The sequence below is a fragment of the Cucurbita moschata genome, unplaced genomic scaffold (genome assembly GCF_002738365.1).
Source record: "Cucurbita moschata cultivar Rifu unplaced genomic scaffold, Cmos_1.0 Cmo_Scf00020, whole genome shotgun sequence".
Lineage (NCBI taxonomy): Eukaryota > Viridiplantae > Streptophyta > Magnoliopsida > Cucurbitales > Cucurbitaceae > Cucurbita > Cucurbita moschata.
Window position 1 is genome coordinate 2,042,088 of NW_019268536.1, and position 14,848 is coordinate 2,056,935.

Consider the following 14,848-nt stretch of genomic DNA (forward strand, 5'->3'; position numbering starts at 1 on the left):
TCTTACATGCATGCCATTTAGACCTCGAACATATTTTACTTGTTTTAAGCCACATTACGTTACAAAGCTTCAAAGTCACGACACATGCTAATACGTGTGCAAAAAGTTGATTTATTACGGTCGTTCTTTAATAAAATTTAGAAATACTTCAATTTCTATGCACAAACAAAATTTGTTTTACTTTACTGAAAAAACGGTTATACTTTATTCATTTTTAAATACATTTTTCAATTTTAAAAATAATAAAAATGTGAGTAACTATCCTAATCAGTTTTTGTCTCAAAGTCAGTGTTATATTTCACGTCTATTATTTTTTAGAAGAAATATTTAAATTTATTGTTTATTAAATAAAATTATTAACTAAATCGAGTATTATGTCAAAATAAATTCAATAACTCAAATTTAAATGTCAGTTCAATCAAATTTTACTTGAGTTTAGCCCAACGCTTAAGGTATATATTAACGGAGGTTTAAATTCTTTCTTTTAGTTTTTTATAATTTATAATTCAAAAATAAAGATTAGAAATATATTTTTTTTAACGTAATTCAAGTCTAAAAATACTCTTAATTTTTTTTAAAAAAATCTTTAAAATATCCTTAAATTAAAAAAAAAAAAAACTAAAAAAATATTTGTTACTTTAAATTTTTTTTAGTTAATTCAAAAATATTTTTACTGTTACTACACATTTCAACACAAACTTTCTAAACGAACATCTAAATAATTGTAGATAATCTACAGAGTGTTATTAGATGATTTTTGTTCATATATCGATAATAAAATTCTTAAATTTTTTTTTATAAAGGTAAAGAACGTTAATACTATTTTAAAATTTTCATGAGTATTTTTGAAATACTGTACTAACCCGTAAATATATTTTTATTATTTTTATTAATTTAGTCAAACATTATGTAAAGAGCGTTAAATCCTTTTTAAAATTTTATGGGTATTTTTTTAAATACAGTACTAACCGTATTTTTATTTTTAATTAATTTAGTCAAACATAATATATACATACATACATATACATATACATATACATATATATATATATATATATATATATATTACCCACCAAACTCTTTTCTCTCTCTTGTGCAACAATTTCATCATCACCACAAGGTTCCAAAGATAGAGAGAGAGAGAGAGAAAATAATGAAAAGCAAGAATTTAGATGAGTGATTATCCAATACTCCAATCTCATGGAATGCACTTTGATTTTGATCTCTCAATCTCTTCCTCTTTTTCTCTTCTTCCATGGCTCCTCCACCTAATTTCTTCTTCACTCCATGCCTCCCTCTATTCCACCGGATATGACAATGGTCGCTGCCCTAAACCACCTCTCCAAACACCCTCCTTGCGGCGGCCCAGGCGGCGGCGACCACCTCATGAATGGTGGCCCTCCAATTTGTGATCAATATTCTTCCTCTTCTTGCATAGGATCTAATCCTCCCATGGCGGATGATGATGACTCCTCTCCTAATTCTCTTCATCATCAATCCCCTTCCAATACTGATCATGATGCTTGGCTTCAATTAAGCATCGGCCGTGTCGGCGTCGGTGGAGACCAATATGAGATACCTCGAACCACCTCCCCTTTGGTCGAGCTAGATCTATTACCCGGCAGCCACCACCCTCGAGATATTCCAACCGATCCTACGTGGGTTTCGAATATCTCGAGCCCAGAGGCTGTAATAACATCCAAAACGGAGACGGAGATAGAGACAGGGATAAGGATGCCTTTGTGTTCTTCTTTCAATTTGACTGATATCAACGTAGCTCAAACGTACCCGTCGACATCAACCATGTTATCTTCTTCTTCTTTTCACTCGAGCATACCATCTATCAGGGTCGACGCCATGGCAGCCGGGACAAGCTCCGATATCAGAATCATAAACCCTCCCCGGCGACCCGGTTCGGGTATTTGGTTTACATTGAAAGCCTTGGAAAATCAGTAAGATTTCTCCTCCTTTTTGTTCTAATTACATATCATAATCACATAATTCTCTAAACTTTAAAATTTTTGGGTTTGTTAATGCAGAAGAAAGCAACCATTTTTGCCTCAGATATCAAAAAGCTATTTAAGAATCAAGTAAGTTCTTTCTCTCTCAAATTAACACAAAAATTCTGAATTTTTTTGGATCAAAATCCATTTTTTATGAGTTTTTAAAATTTTTTTTTTTCAAAATCAATAGGGACGAAAAGATCAAAGTTCGTTTGATTATGAAGTATTTGGTTAATAAGCTGAATCTCGACACCGAATCAGAGGTATTTATTCAATTACTGTTCTAAATATTAGAAATCACCGATCTCCACAATGGTACGATATTGTCCACTTTGAGCCTAAGCTCTCGTGACTTTACTCGGGGCTTACCCAAAAAATCTCGTACCAATAGAGATGTATTATTTGTTTTAATTCATATTCGCAATTAAAGATATAATTTGGATATAAGATTTGGTGTTACTGACCTGATGGAAACATTAAAACTAAATTAGGGTTTTCTAGCTGCTTAATTAATTAACACTAATCCATATTTTTAAAAATTGGATAAATAAAAAATTAAATAATTAGTTTAAAAAAAAATAAAAAGAAATTAAGGATACCATATATGAATAAAGAAAACAACCCACCAACTTTTTTTCATTAAAAACCTTAAATATAATTAATGAATATTAATCAAATAATTAGACAAAAAATGCATTTCTATAATTATCAACATTTTTTTTTGTTTCTTTTAATGTTTATTGTTTTTTAAGGTTTCCTCTCCTTTTTTTTAGCATTTCAATGTTTTAAATGTTTTAGAAAATGAAAATTAATAATAAATAAATATTTCTCTTTAAAATAAAAAAAAAATGAAACCTTTGTATAATTTAATAGACTATGATTACTAACATATTATATATATATATATATATATAGTTTTTTTAAACTATGATTGCTTGTATTATAAAAAGTGGTGGTTAACATGGATGAATTAATAAGCAAAATTATTCATAATAATAATAATAATAATAATAATAATAATAATATAGAATTAAAAGAATTTATAATGCTTAGAATTATGCTTTTCAAGCTCACACTTTATTATTTATTTTCAATAGTTTTTCATTAATAATTAGAAAATATTTAGTGTAGGTATTTATATATTTTTTTTAATAAATAAAGTAGAAAATAAAGGAAAAAAATATTTAAATTATGTTGGGATTGACAAAATATGAATTTATTATTATTATTATTTGTTTTTTAGTATGTTTTTAATGTTTGAATATTGACTTGGATATTTTTATATGGTATTGGCTTAGCATGCACTCTTTTGGAGATCCACTAACATAAAAAGTGAAAAAGAATTAATTATATATTTTCTATGTAACAAAAATTATGTGTAAAATCGAGAAAGCGACACGTGGACCCGAGAAATTATAATTCTTTTGGCATTAATAAAAATATGGAGCTTTATGTTCGTCATGCTTTCGTGTGATTTAAGTCAGCCATGGAATTTTTAGGGTTTTTTATTTTTTATTTTTAATTTCTTTTAGTAATATTTATTTATTTATTTTATTTTTCTAAACATGATCACATTATATTGGGAGTAGGGCCATATTGATTGCATTTTTATTTTCCTTTGACTTTATTAAATTTTTTATTATTTTTATTATTTTTATTATTATTATAGTCTTGGAAGTTTAGGCTTTTAATTTTTATTTCTCACTTTTTTTTTTAGTCCTATGAAGCATCATTAATTATTTATATCTCTAAGTATGGATCATTATCTTTATGATATAGGGTTAAAATATTGTGTTTTTGGAAAGTTCTTTACACGTTTAGAACGACTTTTGAGAAGAACAAAAATTAAGAATGAATTGCTACCTTAGGATCGTTATAGTTATGGCCACCGTTCATGGGGCTTCGATCGCCGGCTCCCCTGTGATGCTCGAGTAAAGAAGAGGTACATGAATGAATTTAGACCTCACTGAATGAGAGTGACCCAATGGATATGAAATAGTCGTTCATATGGGCTTAAAAGAATAGACAGTTACTACCTATATCAATGAAGTATACCTTCCTTTCCGGTGACCTAATTATAGAGCTAAATTTAGGCTTGTTTGGATACTAAAAAGGTCGAGTTGATTTGTGGGGATGACTTACACTTAAGTAGGCAGGTATTGTACTTGTAACAGCTACTACCCGTGGATATTCTATTCTTTTGAGTTTTCCATTTTTAAAACGCGTTTTTTAGGGAGAGGTTTCCACACCCTTATAAAGAATGATTCGTTCCACTCTCCAACTGATGTAAACGCGTTTGCTAGGGAGAAGTTTCCACACCCTTATAAAGAATGTTTCGTTCCACTTTTCAACCAATATGAGATCTCAGAGTAGTCATGTTGTAATACTCGGTTCACAAAAATTTTAAATTTAGATTTTTTTTCGAGATGGGTTTTGGTAAATTTATTTATTTCAAAACCCCATTTTTTTTTTTGGGGCAAAATTTGACGTAGAAAAAAGAAAATTAGAGGTGACATTGTGCATGAAGATGAGGGGGGAGATAGTGTTTCTAGAGGAGAATCATTCCAAGTAGTTGAAAAGGGACAAAAATTTAAGCATGAAAGGACATATAAGAGCCTTTGACAATGATTGGAGAGAGAGAGAGAAAAAATGTTTTGTTTTTTGTTTTTTTTTGTTTTTATAAAAATATTATGAAAGTAAGAACATAGGGCGGCTAAGCTAATGAAAACTATATAATAAAAATAAATAATGTATGTTGACCTTAATAAATTAGGGCTTCCTATAGTAACATGGGGGAGCAGTGCATGAGAAATGTATATATTTTTAGTTATATAATAAGGTTTTATTTTGGTTAATACATTATGGGTTTGATTAATGTTTGGTTTAGCTTAATTTAATTGGAATTTTTGTTTAAGGGGCAAAGTCTTGTTTGGGTCCCAAAATGATTCTTTTTTCCTTCTTCTTTTGCAATCTATTATACCTTTCTCACTACTTAGAAATTAGGGTTTCTTTTTTCGACTTTTTTTTTTTTATTCTATCCTAATTTCGAGGTTGAAAAATTACTCGAGGCTGGTACTGTAACAACTAGAGGCCACCGTTAGTTGATATTATCCGCGTTGGTCCGTTACGTATCATCGTCAGCCTCATGATTTTAAAACGCGTTTACGTGGGGGAGAGATTATGGACCCTATTATGTTTTTGATAGTCTCTTTCACACTATTTTTATAGAGAGAGATAATGGACTTTTGTGTGTTTCTTCACTTGCTTTTTCTTTTTGCTTTTTAGGGTTCTTTCATTAGAGAGATGTTTAGAATGGAAAAACATGTAAGCAAATGACAATGCATGACTTCATTATTTGGAACATTAATTTCTAGAACAATAGAGTATGGATATTAGAACATATATCGATTGTTATGAACATAAATTGAATATAGATATTACAACATATGATTGTTAGAATAGATATCGGATGTTATGTAAAGATATTGAATGTAGATATTAGAGCATATGATTGTTAGAACAGACATCAAATGTTATGAACAAATATTACATATGGATATTAGAACGTATGATTGTTAGAACAGATATCGAATGTCATGAAAAGATATTGCATATGAGTATTAAAACAGATATCGAACGTTATGAACAGATATTGCATATGGATATTAGAACACATGACTGTTAGAACAGATATCGAATGCTATGAACAAATATTGAACATGGATATTAGATTATATGATTATTAGAACATATATCGAATGTCGTAACCAATTGATTTATATTTGGTGACGTGTTGCAGGTAGAGATAAGATGTAGAGGGCAAGAAGTGGTTCCCTTTTGGACATTGGCGGACGTCAGAGATAGGATTTGGTGTAGTTCTTCATCAGACTCACCCATCACTTGCTCTCCTCACTCCTCAACCTTAAATCACTTGATGCTCCTTCACTATGGAAGGAAGGATTAATTAATTGCTTCTAATTATTTTTTGTATTTGATTACTTTTAGATCTTGTTTTCTTCTTAAATACGCACGTTGAAATTGTTATGAAATTTTGACGTAATTTAGGAGTTATTTCGAGGCAGGGAACATATGTTAAGTCAATTGAATTATGCTCAAATTGACTTAAAATCATTGTAAGAAAATAAGTCAATTGCAGTGATTATATATTTTGAGGTAAGGCAGAGGTCATTAACCGTTGCAACAGTTTTGCAACAATTTATGAACCCCTTGCTTGAAATGCTCCATGTCAAATATTTATACAAGAATTTGAAATTCAGATTCGACACATGATGACTCCAAACGACGAAGAAGACTGACTCGCCCCATGAACATCTGTCTCTAGTCTCTAGTGGTTTCTTGCCATTCACAATGATCACAGAAAAGCTGAAATGAGCAATATATGAGCCAAGTGAAAAGCAATTACACAGCTACTTCAGAAGTTGGTTGATCTTTACAATATACAAGAGGAGAGAGACAAGTAATTCTGCTGTTAGTTATTTTATAAGCAATCAGAGGTACCTACCGAGGTACTGTTGAAAGGCTATGAATCTATGTCATTAAACAATGCCTTGGAAACCGAACGACATAAACGATTTCCATTGTTAACAGCTTCTTCATGGCCATCTCGGTTCGCACTCTGAACCGAGTGTCTTTTTTCTGGGGTCTCACACACCATGTCGTTGCTTTCCCTATTTGGGTGCTTCCTTTTCGACTCCTTTTTAAGATGATTCGTCTTAGATTTCCTCGTCTTCGTTTGGTTCGGTGCCCAAACTCGGTGCAAATCTGGTACCCAGCTCGTGAAAGAGGAAAATCTTCTGGCCCTTTCTCTCATTTCTTGAGCTTTGATCAGTTTGCTAGTGTAGCCATTGTTGATCCCTGGAGGTTTTTCATTGTCATTTCCACGGATTTTGTTTTCTCTGTTTTCTCCTGAAACTGGATCATTGGAGCTATAGTTGTCACCGACTTCATCGCTAACTAAGTTATCTCTCCAAGAATTATTGCTATCCTCACTGTGGAGAGAGTGATTGGTGGATTTGTTCTCATCAACAAACAACAACAAATCCATTTTTTCATAGATCTTATTCACTACATCTCCTAGACTTTGGCAATACCTGAAATTTTAAGCAAAAGAGATAAAGTGAGTCCTTCTCAATGAAAACCTCCATCCATCAAAAATCAAAATTGAATCCGAAACAAATTGTTTTATCTGACCCGAAGCATCCGGGAAACTCATCCTCATGCAGATACATACAAATGGTGCAATGAGAGAAATAACAAGCCTGAACTTTATAAGGTACCTAACATAAGAAACAATCTAACGAAGTCATGCTCCAATCCTCCACAATTGGGAAGCCTTGATGCTTTAGTTCTTTTGGGGGAGGGGCTCCTTGCCTCTCTTCCCCTAGGCTGTTCTTTTTGTGATTAATATATAGTCCTGTTTCTTATAAAGAAAAACAAATAAATGAAGTTGTGCTCTAGAGTAAATATGCTGATGAACGTGAGGAGCTGAGGGATTTAGAACCCAATTTATGAACAAGTGAGAGGTACCAAACTTTGCTGCTATAGTTTATCCATAAAGCAGTTTTTTCAGCATACAACCTTTTTTTTTTGGATGCGTCCGGATTAGGTTGTGTGCACCTCAACTATTTTCATGGGACAACCACCTCATTCGGTTGTCAAGGACATGATGTTAAATCTTTAAATAGGTGACCATCATGACTTGAACTCATTCTCTTTGAGTCACTATTTACATGTTCTTTACATGTTCCTCATTCACCACTAGGCGAGTTAATAGTACTTGTTTCAACCTAAAACCTTCAGATTCACAGTTTCAATAGACTTGTGCAATTGATATCAATGATTCCAAAACCTCCCTCTTCTATGGGAAGAGGAAATTTTTGCACACTTAAAGAAGGTGGATATCCATTTTCCTTGCAGTCATGCCGCAGGAAGTTTCTAAAACTTCTCTCCACAAATTTGTGATCTTAGACGGAAAACGGAAAAGACATAAGTCCTAGTCTAAATATAAATCCTAGTCTTATTACTTAATATCTAAAGATCTAATTAGATTTATTTTTTGCATTCTTTTTTGCATTGCTACCTAATATCTAGATTGTTATATTGTTGCATAGTTTTGTATTTAGGATTTAGTCAAGCACATGTACCTTTCTCAATCTAAAAATTAAGAAGAAATATGAGTAAAATAATCTACCCTTCTAACGTGATATCAGAGTCATTCTAATCCTCGGAAGTGTGATTAAATGGTGTATCCTTTATAGCTATCGATCTTCCACCTCGACCAAGTTTAGTTAGAGCCTTCATAGCTACCATTTTTTTTCTTTATATGTGTGTGTATATTATATATATATATATATATATATATGTATGTATGTATGTATATAAAACCAAGCTTTTCATGAGAAAAATGATAGTCACAAAAAAGCTCACAACTACCTACAAGAACAAGCTCCAACCCTGACACTAACCTGATAATTACAAAAAGTCTGACAATCGAAGATCCTACTCCTGCTATCTAGAAATAACACACCACTCCAGACACAAAACCAAGGTGGTGTACCGTTGAATACGATCCTAGGCGTCCACTCTTCCATGTAGAACTTTTCAAGCAAAAAAAAAAAAAAAAAACAAAATTCCATTTTTTAGGAACTTCTAACCTTCCAAGATATTGTCCTGTCATCAAACCATTTTTGCATTTTATTGTTCCAAAGCATTTTAGTCTGTTGGAATGCTTTCAAGATATGACACCAATCGTCCTGAAAGTTTCTCCTATGTATAAATAGTGGACGATAAGTCAACGGAAGCAAGCTTGTACAGTGTCAAAGGTGGTTAAGGGGAACTAAGGGGGCTGCCTGTGGTTAGGGGTAGGTGGGTTTGTGGCTAGTTCCATTAATTTTTTTCTGAAGAATGTTTCTGTGAGAGGTCTCATTAATGGAATGGATGAGGCGGGTCGGTAGTTGTTGGGAAGCGATTTTATCACTTTATGATTCACCACAATTGGAAAGCCTTTATCAACTAGTCTCTTCAAGAAGGGATCTCCACAACCCCTGCGTAGGGGTCTTTTTTGACTTAATATATATATATATACTTCCAGGTTTCTTATAAATAAATAAATAAAAATACTTTTGTAGAGAAGCAAGTACCTGCTTTTTATGATCTTTCCAACATAATGTTTTATGCTCCACTCTCCAAAAAATCCTCCCTCCAAATGGCATTGAATTGATTCTAAATGCAAGCAAATATCTTTGACAAACTTTTGCTTCATAGATTCACTAATGTTGAATATAATCAGCGATCGTAAAATCTCCATTCGAAAAAAGATCTGCAATTCATGTCTAGTGCTTGTTAAGAAAAGTGCATGAAGGAATTGGATTCAGATCATTCAAGTATCAATGTCAAAAGAAATATAAGAAAACAATAAGTAAGAAAAAAAACAAATAATTTGATCTAAGGATACTCTCTGACTATGCTGTCTGAGGTCTGTCCAGTGGATCTTGGACTACACTCCTCAAAGGGGAGACCATCGATCTTGGGCTTGGTAGCCAAGTCTTCGGGCTCTCTCAGCAAGAGTTTATTCAGTTTTGTAGCCAAGTCTTCAAACTTTCTGGCATTTGGTTGATCATCGGAAGTGCCCTGCACTTCATACTTTTGACTTAACCAGTAAATAGCTGAACTCACAAGTCGCTCTGCCAACGCACCCAAGTCAACAACTTCGGATTCAAGTCCTTGCTGGATCTTAGTGGACAGATTATTGAAAAAGTCTTCGGAAGTCTCCAAATGATGGTCAATGGTTGCTTCAGCCAATGTTTTAGAGGCCTCAGCCAAGGAATTTTCTTGACCAGATGAAGTCATTGGTTCTTTAGTTTCTTGGTGCAACTGTTTTGATCTATCATCTTTTTTATCGAGAATGTCCCGCTTTAATTGCAACTCCTCAGGTAACAATAGCTCACATAAAGTGGATTTCTTAATCTGTTTTACCCAGCTTCTGAAAAATTTCATTTTCTTTGAGCTATTACAATATCTGTCGAAGTATGCATTTTCAAGTTCAATCTTCACGTGTTCGAATGCTGCCTTGTAAAAATCTGCCCAAGTGAAGTTTTGGATTGAATGTCTAGTCTTCTTCTCTGCTTTCATTTTACCATTTCCATCTTGAGAACACTTAACAGACGGAGAAGCCTCAGAATCAACTACATTACATGATTTGTTCAAATCACCACCACGTTTGTAAGTATTGTTACCTTTTTCAGTCCCCACTTCTTCCAAACGCTTATCCTCATTAGTAGGCTCCAACACAAGAGGGTAGAATTCTTTGTCAATGACAAAGAGAAGAGCTGAAGAAACCATGAAAGGCTTTAAGATTCCTAACTGTGAATCACCATTGGCATTTGAAATAGACACCAATGCCCAATAACCTTCCCCATAAAGAAAACTCATAAGAAGCTGAAAAAAAGGAATAGGTTTCGACATTCTACAATCACCCAGTTCAAGTGCCATCATTTCCAAAACCTCATCAGCAAAAAATTTTCCATTATTTCCCTGGATGTTCTTTACCGGCACTTCTGAAAATTCAAGCACAAGAAATGGATATGATAGACGACCCATGTATCTCACTAATTCGGTACACTTCTGCACAGCCTTAATATGTAGCTTTACAGCACCATCACCAAACAAAGATACTTTCCTTTGCTCATAGCCATCTGATCTTATTTTCAATCCTCCTGGTACGAGCAAAGGATCATCAGATCTATTTTCAAGCAAAGTCTTCCAATCAATCAATTCAAGATTACAAAACTTGCATTCTAGTGGCTTCTCGCTTCTATCCAAAATCTCAAGGCACAATCGAGCTTTAATATTCTTCTTAAACTTATGAATGTCAAGATTTCTCAACGGCATTCCTAGCTTAGGGTAAATCAGCCCAAACGGGAGAAGAGCAGATCCTAAAACAATGGAGTTCGACGAGCAAAATCCCCAGCCTAAATTCCTAATCCCACTCTTTAAAAACCCAAATTTCACATTCAGCTCATCATTATTTATCGTATTCTCAGTAGACTCATGGTTAACATTAATCCAACTAAATTGAATATCCTTCTGTGAAAATGCAGCATTTACACTTTCAAACAACCCACAGAATCTTCTACTAAACAAATCCAGATTTCTAACACACTCATCATCCATAGCCACTCCCAGAAATCCAGACAAACATCCAACCAATTCAGAAAATGGTGAAAACAAAACAACCAAATTTTTTTTAACACCAATGCAATCAAAACATTCAGAGGGTGTACTATGTTCCAAATCTTCCATCACAGAGTCCCAAGCATAATCGTGCAAAAGCTGGCGCATCGACGCCGCAAGGCACGAAGCCTGTGAGTGCATCGGTTCAGAAGCATCAAACAATGGAAATTGATGAAGTTTCAACAATGAATCAATGGCATTGGAGAGAGAGTTGAAAGTTGCAGTTGGGTGGTCGAAGGAGAGGGAAAGAGAGCAACTGGGAATCAAACCGAGTCTGGAGGAGGAAAGGAGAGGAGAGAGAGAGGAGAAGAAGAATCTGAAGGAGAAGAGAGTTGAGGATGAAAAAGGTGGAAAAGAGAGGAGAATTTTAGCAGTGGAAGTTATAGAAGTGAGATATGGAGATGGGTTTTGGAGATGGTGGAGTGGGTTGAGATCTACAAGGAGGACTATTCGGTGGGTTTTGGAGTAATCTAAAACTGGACCAAACGCCATTGCTGCTTCAATCTGAAAGAACTCAAGACCAAGAAAACTTAGATTTTAATGAACTCGGGAAATGAAAACAAGATATTTGATAGTCACAATCGTACCTAAACAGGATTCCTTAAACAAGCCACTTGAAGTTTCCAAACCTGTAGTATTATCTCAACTTGGTCAGCAATTTTCATTCTCGCAAAAGTAAAACTACCATGAGGCTACTTGTTAACATTTAGATATGACGCCTATGCATCCAAATAAGAACAATTTAATACTAATAATTGATATTTGTAAAGGAACTGAAGCGCTTGTTTTTTTTTTCTTTGTGAAGCACAAAAGAACAATAAAAATAAAGTTGAATACATATGACCAAATATATATAGCATTATGATAATGAGATATTGAAAAACTAAAGAATTGAGGAAGCTTATGAGTTGTAAACATATAGACTTTTATGTTACTTATTTCTTATTTCTTTTGATAAAGAAAACCCTGATAAAGAAAACCCCAAGCACAGAACCACACATGTGAGATCGCACATCGGTTGAGAAAGAGAACGAAACACCCTTTATAAGGGTGTGAAAACTTCTCCCTAGCAGACGTATTTTAAAAACCTTGAGGAAAAGCTCGAAAGGGAAAGCCCAAAGAAGACAATATTTGCTGGCGGTGGGCCTGAGCCGTTACAACACGACTCAATACGGAAAAATGTCAAAGGCCAAAGACTATGTTTAACTGATCCATTCCGGATCGACCGAATTGGTACAGAAGTTTGAACATGGACTTTTGAATAGAAGGAAGTGGGATGGATAGCATTGGTTAGACTGATTAGTTTGGTCACCTCCTTGTAAACAAATCATATCCAAAGCCATGGTGAGAGACTAAAAACATGCTTCCTCACGTCATTGATGACTCGCAAGCTACCTTTGACGAAGGGAGACAAATCCTTAACAAGATATTGGTGGCATCTAAAACCATAGAAGACTCAAAAGCGAAGAGGGAAGGTTTTCTATTGAAACTTGATTTCAACAAGGCCTACGATAGGGTTGATTGGTCATATTTAGATGCGATCCTTGAGCTAAAAGGCTTCGAACCAAGGTGGAGAAGGTGAATTTTGGGTTGTTTATCGTCTACAGATTACTCCATTTTCATTAATGGGCATGCGTTTCAGTGGATAAACAACCATCCAACATTCACTCTTCTAGCATAACAGCATGGTATTTTACAATTCATACATAATCCGTAGAAAAGAAACATAATCAAACAATACATACAAGCAAACAAATAAACAGTCTCTAAACATATGCAGCACCATAACACATGCCAACACACGTATTTCAGCAATCAACCGCCATAATCATGTTATTCAACAATCTCCTGCATAAACACACATCCCTCCACAAATGACAAGCCACTACGAACATCTTAAAGCACTCCTAAACTATTCGAAAGGAAGTTAGAACATATTCCATCATACTTGGTCCAAACCGATGGAGGGTTCAAGAGGGGTTACCAATGGGTTACTTACCCATAATTGACCTTAATGCTAGTTCGATTTATCCGAAACTAACCCACGTTAGGAATCACGAATCTCTACAATGGAGCCTCCTCTTAATCGAGGCTCGACTCCTTCTTTAGAGCCTTCGAACAAAGTACACCCTTTGTTCAACACTTTAGTCACTTTTTGACTACACGTTCGAGACTCACAATTCTTTGTTCGACAATTGAGGATTCCATTGACATGACTAAGTTTAGTACATGGCTTTGATACCATGTTAGGAATCATGGATCTCCACAATGGTATGATATTGTCCACTTTGGGCATAAACTCTCATGGCCTTGCTTTTGGGGAACCAAAAGGCCTCTTACCAATGAAGATAGTATCCTTGCTTATAAACCCATGATCATTCCCTAAATTAGCCAACGTGGGACTCCCTCCCATTAATCCTCAACAACCCAACCGTAAATACAGAAGAGTTCCAAGGTTAGAAGGTACTTTAAACCACTTCAATTGAGTTCGAAAGAGTAAACTAAGCTTTGCCAACTACGTCTTACCGAAAGGGGCTACGGTGCTTAATGGATTCTGTTCGAACAAGCTCAAGCTCACAATGCTGAACAGTCCACGGGAATCAGATCTGAAGTCGTCGAAGTTGGTCACAGCCAAAGGTCGTTAATCAGCCAAGAAACGCGTCGCTGCTGCCTAGGGGAGTTCCTGCTGCCGCGATTCTGGGTGCTGCCGTCGAAACACTAGAAACACATCCCTCGTGGTGGAGCAGGTCGCCGCTGTTTATGGGCGTTCCGCGTCGCCACTGAGGAGCGAGCGCCGTTCTTACGTCGGAGAAGAAGATCACTCGAGGGTGCACGTTGCGGTGTGGAGGTTAGTGCGTCGCTGCCGTTCGAAAACTGCAATTCCCTTAATCGAGGAAGAAGACCACCGTCGCGTGGGTTCGTCGCCGGAGTTGAAGAAGATGGGGTACTGCGCGGCTGATTGAGGGACGATGCATCCACCGGAGACTGAAGCTACAAAGACGGAGGGTGGGCCACGCTTCCTTTTCTTTTGCCATTCTTCTTTTTCCTTTTTTTTTCTTCCTTTCATTTTTATTCCCAAATAATAATAATAATTAAAAAAAAAAAAAGGTTAAACTAATAATAACAAATAATATAAAATTTCAATAATACTCATCTACTTTAAAAAAATAAAAATAAAAATATTCTTATAATTAAATTAATATTCTTAATTTTTTTAAAAAATTAAAATATATTCATTTAATTATTAGAATTTTTTTTTTATTAAAGTAGAGGAATATTATTCAAATTTTATCGTTAATACCAAACTTTAAAAATATGCCTTAATTTTTATAAAAATTTAAAATATATTACTAGCAAATTCGTTTATATATTAGTTATTTTTAATTTTTTTTAAAATAGTATAAATAAAACTTTTAAAAATTTAAAAATATTTTTTAATTGTTTAAAAAATTTTAAAATAAAAATATGAACAATATGATATTATTTAAACATTTTTCAAAAGGAATGTAATAACAATTTCTATCCAAATTTAACCGAATATATTTTATTTTTTTATTTTAAGAGGTTCATAATTATTGTTTGATTCCCAAATT

The 14,848-nt window shown here is 34.1% G+C and overlaps 2 protein-coding genes across 4 annotated transcripts; one reads left to right on the top strand and one right to left on the bottom strand.

Moving 5' to 3' along the window:
- Positions 1-1,149: 1,149 nt before the first annotated feature.
- On the top strand, positions 1,150-6,281 carry LOC111457668. 2 transcript variants are annotated; one of them, XM_023100012.1, is made up of 5 exons: positions 1,150-1,623; positions 1,678-1,952; positions 2,040-2,090; positions 2,194-2,266; positions 5,803-6,281. In XM_023100012.1, the coding sequence occupies exons 1-5, from the start codon at positions 1,288-1,290 to the stop codon at positions 5,965-5,967; spliced, it is 900 nt and encodes a 299-aa protein (XP_022955780.1). In that variant the 5' UTR covers positions 1,150-1,287; the 3' UTR covers positions 5,968-6,281. The 2 variants fall into 2 exon arrangements, with proteins under 2 accessions (XP_022955780.1, XP_022955779.1); XM_023100011.1 differs by having other exon boundaries at positions 1,150-1,952.
- A 122-nt stretch (positions 6,282-6,403) lies between these two features.
- LOC111457667 lies at positions 6,404-14,277 on the bottom strand. Of its 2 annotated transcripts, XM_023100009.1 has the most exons (5): positions 13,782-14,277; positions 11,843-11,884; positions 9,478-11,759; positions 9,164-9,355; positions 6,404-7,114 (listed from the first exon to the last, which is right to left on the bottom strand). In XM_023100009.1, the coding sequence occupies exons 3-5, from the start codon at positions 11,745-11,747 to the stop codon at positions 6,544-6,546; spliced, it is 3,033 nt and encodes a 1,010-aa protein (XP_022955777.1). In that variant the 5' UTR covers positions 11,748-11,759; positions 11,843-11,884; positions 13,782-14,277; the 3' UTR covers positions 6,404-6,543. The 2 variants fall into 2 exon arrangements, with proteins under 2 accessions (XP_022955777.1, XP_022955778.1); XM_023100010.1 differs by lacking the exons at positions 11,843-11,884; positions 13,782-14,277 and having other exon boundaries at positions 9,478-11,836.
- Between the last annotated feature and the right edge of the window lie 571 nt (positions 14,278-14,848).

Coding starts and splice junctions, on each gene's coding strand:
- LOC111457667 (XM_023100009.1), bottom strand. CDS start 11,747: ATGGCGTTTGGTCCAGTTTTAGATTACTCCAAAACCCACCGAATAGTC. Junction 9,356..9,477: donor TCAGACAGCATAGTCAGAGA/GTATCCTTAGAT, acceptor AACAAGCACTAG/ACATGAATTGCAGATCTTTT. Junction 7,115..9,163: donor GGAAAGATCATAAAAAGCAG/GTACTTGCTTCT, acceptor TTAAAATTTCAG/GTATTGCCAAAGTCTAGGAG.
- LOC111457668 (XM_023100011.1), top strand. CDS start 1,288: ATGCCTCCCTCTATTCCACCGGATATGACAATGGTCGCTGCCCTAAAC. Junction 2,091..2,193: donor AAAAGCTATTTAAGAATCAA/GTAAGTTCTTTC, acceptor CAAAATCAATAG/GGACGAAAAGATCAAAGTTC. Junction 2,267..5,802: donor ATCTCGACACCGAATCAGAG/GTATTTATTCAA, acceptor GACGTGTTGCAG/GTAGAGATAAGATGTAGAGG.